The sequence below is a fragment of the Pleurodeles waltl genome, chromosome 6 (genome assembly GCF_031143425.1).
Source record: "Pleurodeles waltl isolate 20211129_DDA chromosome 6, aPleWal1.hap1.20221129, whole genome shotgun sequence".
In the NCBI taxonomy this organism is placed as follows: domain Eukaryota; kingdom Metazoa; phylum Chordata; class Amphibia; order Caudata; family Salamandridae; genus Pleurodeles; species Pleurodeles waltl.
Genome location: NC_090445.1, coordinates 1,645,457,501 through 1,645,466,120, shown reverse-complemented (window position 1 = coordinate 1,645,466,120; position 8,620 = coordinate 1,645,457,501). Strand labels below are relative to the sequence as shown.

The 8,620-nt window shown below is 43.4% G+C and overlaps 1 protein-coding gene across 1 annotated transcript in view; it reads right to left on the bottom strand.

The window, feature by feature from the left end:
* Positions 1-596: 596 nt before the first annotated feature.
* The window catches only part of ADAMTSL2 (ADAMTS like 2), a 181,415-nt gene continuing 173,391 nt past the window's right edge, over positions 597-8,620 (bottom strand). The window contains exons 18-19 of the mRNA XM_069241556.1: positions 6,784-6,928; positions 597-1,863 (exon numbers count right to left, since the gene is read on the bottom strand). Coding sequence (XP_069097657.1) covers positions 1,745-1,863; positions 6,784-6,928 — 264 coding nt within the window. The 3' untranslated portion in view covers positions 597-1,744. The remainder of the gene's footprint in view (positions 1,864-6,783; positions 6,929-8,620) is intronic.

Here is an 8,620-nt window from a genome sequence, read left to right as displayed (position 1 = left end):
CATACAACTGCTGAAAATCTGCTATAATGGACAGATGTTATGCTGCAATACTTTAGGGCTCTTGGTGGTATCATGAGTGTTCCCAGGGGAAGAAGGGGAAGAAGTCAGTGGGAAACTAGTGGGCACCTCTAAAATCATAACTTTATAATTTTCAAAAGCCTGCAATTTTCTTCAGCACCCAGTGTGTGCTATTACTTGTATTGTCAATGGGTTTTTCCACCTGTAAAACTATTTTGCAGGCAAAGCATGTTACAGTGAATATATACCTTCATCACCCCCATAAACCAGTAGGTCTTCTACCACTCAGGGTTAGGCAAATACATGTAAATCTATGATTGTTCTATAGTTCCTTGCACCTGATTTAAGTCAGTGAAACTGATGAATAGAGTAACATCACATTAAACTAGGTATAATTCTACAAATGATTGAGTTGTTCATTTTATTGACTCCTTTATCCATGACAAGTTTTGATACTCTCAAACTGATTGTGCGCAACTTCCTGCATTTTGTACAATAGAAGTCCCAGATTAAAAAAAAAAACACACAGTCATCTACTTAAATATGATTTTTATTAAAATATATAACTTATAGTGGATTATAAATGGTTAAATATAAGTAGAGGATTCATTGAAGAAAAATATATTAAATGTAGAACACGTGTCCTTGGCTATTACATAAAGTGCAGTTACACTTTGCCTCTAATAATATTAATATTTACAAAATGTAGACAATATGAAGAAATATGACATTAAAGCTTAATTAAAAAAAACTATTCTCTCAAAATTATATACCTGCACATTACAAATTAACAATCTAACATTACGTGTACTGTGCTCCAAATCCTTAATATTATAACATCATGAATAAAATATTACAGTAAATATAAATAAAAATGAGATGGTTGAAAGTTGTCATGTAAGCACCTACACAAAGATCTGTAAATCAACCCACAACACTTTACTACTATTCTACGTTTCACAGAAACATCTATTTCTGAAAATTGAATTCTCAAAGTTGGCCCTACCATTTTATTACAGGCATCTGTAACAAGGATGGTGTCTGGTTTAATGGTAAAACAGTAGGTGTGAAGCTAGATGCCTATCCAATGGTAGGCATCATAGGGGGGGCGGATAAATTGCTGTTGTAGGAACAATAAGGTTAGGTTTGAACATGGGAATTAATGAAAATGTAGCCGTAACAGCTCTAAAGTATGCATATTTACTGAAATTTGGGAGCTCTTGAATACATGGCTAAAGATACACGTAATGCAACCTCTGTGCTTTCATCCAAACAATAGCAAAATATAAATACAACCTTCGCGCCTCCCTTCCACAATGACAGGTAGGAGTGGTGGGCTTTCAGTTCCCTAAAGACCCTAGATCAGGCCAATTCCAAAGATGCACACAAGACATTAATTTGTCAGAAGTGAACTTCATGCGTCACTAAATCTTTACAACATAGATTTAAATGTGGAAAGCAAATATGATATAACAAGATCTGCAGAAAAAGCTTTGGAAGTGTTAATGTCTATTCAGAGGTCCAGGAAGAGATTAAATCCTGAACTTCTGACCGCCTCAGCAGCATCTCCCAGGAAACAAGCTCCAGATGTTTCTTGAATGAGAATGCACTATTTGTTATTATCTGTCCTGTACCATTAAGACAGCCAGGCCCCGGGTGCACCTGTCCAGCGACCACAGTCCTTCATGGCATCTTCCAGCGGCAAGTCTTTGGCGCAATCCCTGCACTAGGAGTGTGTTGTCCTGCAGGACCGGCAGCAGGCTTTGCTGTAGTACCAGTGGCTGCATAGGTTAACTTTTATCGCCAAAGCACAGTTTGTTCCCGCCTGGTCCTGACAGCTGTCATCTGGGGAAAAGGAACCAATTGGCAGTCATTAGGATGAATTACGAATGTAATTGTACTGTACAGTACAAAATATTAATCTGCTTAAAATGGATCATTGCAGAAGAAAAGTACAATCTTGTTATGTGATCAACAGTCCATAGCTTTTCAACTGCATCCCTTAAGCAGCTACTTCAACGTCTTCACAGAGACTGACTGCATAACAAGAAATAAAGAGGACCTCAAGGTCCACCTGCCAGCCCTGCCCCTGAGGTCTCTTCCAGCCCCTCATAGTCAAAGGAAGACAGATTTAGTTTAAGCATTCTACATTGCACCCAGGGCTTCATTTACAATAAAATGGCGTACGATGGCATAGCAAGTTAGCTTGCTGCACCATACAGCATACTTTTAAAAGTGCAGGGATGCGTCATATTTACAGAAATACGATGCATCCGTGTACTTTCCTCAGCGCTGGTGCACAAACTGCTGCCTAGCACCAAAGCAGGCACCCCTGCACCATGGTGAAATGGTGACTGTGTTGCAGGGGTGGTTGTTTATGTGCAGGAAGGGACACTTTATTGCACACAAACAATTATTAATGGCATTTTCCTATTTCTTTGTGTGCTGCATAGAAAGAGGGAAAAATGGGGGGAAATCGACACCCCTGAGGTGGTGTAGGAAGCTGACCATCCCCCACAGCTGTGTAAAACTGGAAATGCATCAGATTACATCAGGTTCCATGGGTGTTGCATGGGAACACCCACAGCAACACCAGCGGAATGTCCCTTTCATGCAGAATTATGTATGAAGGGAGGCCATATTTACCAGTCCATGAAAAGCCCTGCAAGGTGACTTTGAGTGGCCTTGTAAATATGGGCTGGCACACTGTGCCACTGAAGCATACAAAATGACTAGGGTCTTGTAAATGAGGCCCCCAGTCTTGCAATTGAACTCACTCAATGTGTTCCGCTGACCAACCTAAATGCATGCCACACGGGGTGAGATCCATCCCGTTCTCAATTTATGTGTGTATCCCTTTCTGTTCATGAACAATTAACACCAAATCAACAGGTGACAACTGAACAAGGAACAAGTAAAGGCATGACTGTGACACTGTAAACACTCCAGGCTGAAACATGTTGACATATTCATCAAGACTTATGTTTACTCACAATACGGGAGAAGGTCACAGGATGATAGAGTAGGTGAAGGGAATTTTATGTTTCCACACACTTTGTGGAAACTACAAGATGGTTATCTAAGTATATTTAGAGAAATGATTTATGTCAGTTTATCGACCTTCACATCTTTTGTATAAGCCTGTGCTCACACATGTGCCGCTTCAACTTGCATGCACACACTCACTTAGCCAGTGACTAGGTTAGACATCAGAGCCAGTAAGGTCGACACTGAATTATTAAATTAATGACCAAAATAGTATCTCTTCAGGTGATGCAGAGAGTGGTACCTGCATCTGCTGCGTTTGAGGAGGCCCTCGACCAGTAGGAGTAGAAAGGCATCTTTGCCTATTATTTGCCTAGTAAGCATCATAAAGAGGTCCAAAGCCATAATGTATATCAACACGGCAGTATAGTAGCTACCTGGACTAAATGGATCGTGCCTAAGTAATTCTTGTGTTGTGGAAGAGCTCAGAGTGCTCAGAGTAATTTGAGACGTCTTTCATAGAATAACCTGAACAGTCAATTCGAACTCGTACCAATGGAGTCCAGGGGAGACATACCACTAATGCTGGAATGGGGCCAATTCAGTTTTTACCCTCCAGGATCTATTGAGAAGGGGAGTGGATTCAGATACCTCAGGGGCCAAGAATGTGGGTTAAAGAACAGAGAAACTGCCCACAAAGTGCCCAATTAGGAGTCAGGTGGGGTGGTATCCAGTGGTAGGTTACTAGTCCGTTTAACCCCAGATGTCCTGGTGCTCCTGTATCCAAAATTACTGGGTGAAGGAATACTAGGCCCAATTTTGCACTGTGCAAAAACACAACTTGTAAAACATCCTCAGACACCAAGGGAGGGGCTGTGGACATGGACACAGGTAACCCCCACCTGACCCCTTCTTGCTCAGTGGGGAAAGCTTGGGCCTCTGCCCCACCCCAGTTAAAATAGAGACTGCCATGACCGCCACCCCACAAGCTACATTTCCTGCATTACATCATTCACGCCTTGCACAGAGAAGGTGGTAAATCAGAACAGGGAGAAGAAAGGTTTCTGGAATTTCAGACACCAATGCAGAAAATGATCTGTAGGGTTAGTCACGTGCTGGTTTCTTCCAACCTCTGCCCTGCTTCCTCTTCCTACTGAACAACAGGGAACTTCAAGTTAAAGTTGAAGTCCTGCACGCAGGAGATCACAATGACTTTCAACTATCTACTGCCTGGCTGCAACTTACCAGCTGGTCACTCGAAAGAAGAAGTTGGTTTGACTTTCTGGTTAAACTATTCATAGTTACCAGTCTACTACACAACAGATGGGAATCAGGGGACGAGATTCCTCTGTGCACTCCCTAGAGTCACCTTAGCATTATGGGCTTAGTTCCCTGACACAAACCGAAAAAAGAAGAGGCAAGCTATATTATCCCATGGTGCAACTGGGTACTCCATGCTTAGATTAGGTGATGGGCCAACCAGACAGTGTAATGGCATTAAATGAGCCGAGGGAGATGTTGTCTCAAAAGGGACTTCTGCTCCTATTTGGCTTGCACCTTTCTCATGGGCTTTGCCAAATGGATCGGGCTGGATCATGTCAGCAGATACAGGAGGCAAACAATTGTTCAACTTTGTGTCTTCCTCTTTGAAAATGTTACTACCACGCGCTGAATTTGGTCAAGGAGCGCAGCGGTCACATAGGGGAGCCTTTGCAAACGCTACCTCACTTAGGGCCAGATGTAGCAAAGTATTTGCACGTCGCAAACGGCGAAAATCGCCGTTTGCGAGGTGCAAATGCCTCTTTGCTATGCAGAAATGCATATTGCGAGTCGGTACCGACTCGCAATATGCATTTCCGACTCGCAAATAGGAAGGGGTGTTCCCTTCCTATTTGCGAGTCTGAATGGTATGCAATACCATTTGCGACCGCATACGCGGTCGCAAATGGCATCGCAGTTACCATCCACTTCAAGTGGATGGTAACCCACTCGCAAATTGGAAGGGGTCCCCATGGGACCCCTTCCAGTTTGTGACTGGACCCACAAATATTTTTTCAGGGCAGGGAGTGGTCCAAGGGACCACTCCCTGCCCTGAAAAAATGCCGAAACTAAAGGTTTCGGTTATTTTTTAAGTGCAGCTCGTTTTCCTGTAAGGAAAACGGGCTACACTTAAAAAAAAAAAAAAATGCTTTATTTAACAGCAGTCACGGACATGGAGGTCTGCTGACGACAGCAGGCCTCCATGTTTGCGAGTGCCTATATTCGCTATGGGGCCGCAATTTGCGACCCACCTCATGAATATTCATGAGGTGGGTCATTGCGACCCCATAGCGACTTGCAGTCGGTGTCTGAGACACCGTACTGCATACCAATTTGCGAGGTGCAAAGTGCGAGTCGCATGGACTCGCACTTTGCACCTCGCAAATTTAAAATTTGCTACATCTGGCCCTTACTCACTGACAAAAAAGATGCTGTGCCTTGCTTTAAGGCATTTGGATTCCCAGCACCTTTGCTTACCTCAAAACTATCTTTCTTCAAAATAGACTTACAAACTTCCTGAGGCATGGCGTGCACTTTGCCCGGACAGTCAGTATTTAATAGACCTCCTTACCACAGTCACACAGTGACCACAGAGGGCTCTGGATATGTACTCCATAAAATGCACATACTGGCGATGTGGGCAAGCTGTGGCAAATGTCCTAGGGGAACGACTTGCATGGTTCTGCTGTGTATGCCAAAGCTGAAGTGCAGCGGAACCAGAAGAAATGGTAGACAATTAAGCAACCTGCAGATATGTGTGCTGAGCATTAGAGCAACATGTTCCACTCCGCACTGATCCCCTGACAAAAGAGAACTGGCTAATTTGTGTAACTGTGCAGTGAGCCTTTGTGTGTGTGTCTATGCCTTAGCATAACTAGCCCGCAAATCGCTGAACTGAACAGTTCTGAGAAGCAACTTCTGGTGTATCACTGATAGAGTTGGTCAGGGTAAAAAAACAGGGCCTGGCGCCCACATAAACATGCCCCACAGCCCCCATTGGCAAATGAGATAGCTAACAAGCATTTGCAATGCAATGCATCTCGCATTTGCTCGAGTTAGAGCTATTAGCATTGTAAACTCGTAACAGGGCTTTTCTTGCCACATAAATTGAAAATGAAAAGTAACACAGTTTCACATAAGCGAGCCAATTCAAAGTGCCACAACATCAGTGTGAAGCAACGCACTAAAGGAAAAAGAAGTTCGCTTGCAGTCAAACATATTGGCAAAAGTGCAAAAAGCCATGTAACAGGGGCAATGTCCAAGGCGGTAACTAACCCGCCCCAAGAAGGGACAAACGTAAAGCATTTACCAACGAACATAAAGTATTTTTTGAAGGGCAAGCCCATGAACGAGTGATAGTGATGGGCGTGCGGTGGGTGTGGCTAAAAGCCCTGATATATACCAACACGTTGAAAAAGCAGTGCTTGCGTGCTGCTATGCTTGACTTACAAATGTGGCCACATTTGCAAATCAGCCCAGTTTAGAACATGTAAAGACACGATGTATTAGTGTTTTGCAAGATATGTGAAACTGCATGTTTTTGTGTTTGCTGCAGGCAATGTTTGCGGTAAGGTTTGGGAAATCAGCAGTAAAAACCGACCAGTCCATCGGGAACTGTCTCACAGTCATAACCAGCTCACCGAGTCCTTGAGTATCCACAGGTGTAGGCTAGGAGAACCTACAATGTAAAAGGGCCATTACTGTAGAATCAAAGGTATTAGTGATTCCAGGATTTCTTACCTGGGGGCTCTGTGGGGCAAGGCTGGAGGTCACAGGTTTGCTTTGCTACAGGCTTCACCAGCGGGTCACAGCCACGGACAATGTCTGTTCCTTGGTAACACTTCACATCACGCATTCTTACTCCGACACCACAGGTTTTGGTGCACTGCAGAGAAAGGACAGCCATTGTCAGAGGAAATAAGTACAACACTTCCTGGACAAGTAAGTGCAAAGCAATCAGTAGGAACCTTGAACATGCAAGATAGCATTGAAATGATTCATTTGCTGTCAGTGCAACAGTAGTTTAGTGAAACCAATAGCTTGTGTGCAAATACTCATGCACTGTTTTACTATTATTTTGGATACTAAGAAGTGGTTTGCTCCCTCAGCATTCCCATCTCTACCCCCGCAGGCCGCACTCATGTGCAAACAAAGCATTTGCAAAAACATAGCAGAAACATTATCGTTTTCAAGAGAAAACATCTCAGGGAAATGGATGGACCATTTCACATGGAGCTAGCAGCAAAAACCAAGCACACCCTATAAGATCAATCTAGCCACACTGCCTCCTTCACTCAGCAAAATTGCTATGCTTAGGGAAGGATGCTTGCAAAATCCCTTTTAAATAGAAGTCCCCCAAAGACGTAGAACATGTCAATAATGAGTTTTACACATTTTACAGCAATGCACGCACTGTGGGTTGTTTTAACTTCCGTTTACCGCTTGTATCTTTGGAAGCCAAAGTGTGTCACCATACAGTGCTCCTTGTAGTTCTGTGAGGTTCTGTAAACCATAGTTTACTACAGAACATTCCCCGACACTTTTTTGTTTTCTCACTAAAGTATTGATGCATTCTGATACTTATAGTCCTTTCCATCATCAAATGAGCTCATGGCCTGCAGGAGGAGCACCGACGGTCCTGCCGCCTGCCAGTTCCTTCAGACTCATTAACACATGCATGAAAATTTTCTTTTGTCCATGTCCTGCTCCACACTCTTTTCTGAAGCTACAATCATCTGAATCGCATAGAGCTGCGTTGCGTGTACAGCTTCTGCGATGCCAGATCATTGTACTTTCAGCAATACCAATCTAGAATTATCCAACGAGGCCATTCATTATAACCCCCAGAAATCCTGCCTCATTCATGGTCATGAGAAGGAAAGGTCCTTGAAAATCCTTCTAAATGGCTGCCAATACACATATGGAGCCCTGCAAGGGACTGCTGGCCTTTACCTCTGTGCTATACAATGAGGAGAGTCACAGAGATCTGCAACAATCCAAATCCGTGTTCATAATGCACTGTTTTCTTATTTCCCATGTGCACCCATAAAAATTGCTGCCCTTGCAGAGATGAAGAGCAACAAGGGATTGCAGAGTTCCATCTCCCCATTTTCATTTGCAAACAGCCACTAAGACAGCCCTTTACTTTAAAGGGCCAAGGGCTGCAATACTACAAAACATGACATGATGTGAAAGAGACATTGCAGGCAACATAAGGAAATCTATGGGGTACCTGCTTGCTCCCTCTTATGCTCACAACTGTCACAGGACATCTTTCACTGTGCAGATTGTTGCAGTCAGCAAAGGCAGTCACGAACAATTGATACACGATAACAAGTGGATGCACCTTCACCTCTCCCTTTGAATTTAAACTCACAAGGAGTAGAAATACTTCAATTTCAAGATGCAATAACATTTGAAACTTGCAAGGCATCCTGTTAATGGTTTCAGACATAGGTCATGGTATTTGTGAAGCATGGGATCTGCAACTGTACAACACCTTCATGCATCTAACCTTTGATTTCGTGGTATCCTGGTGCCCTTTTTATGCTTTCTGGAGTCTCAGTTCTTCCCCCTC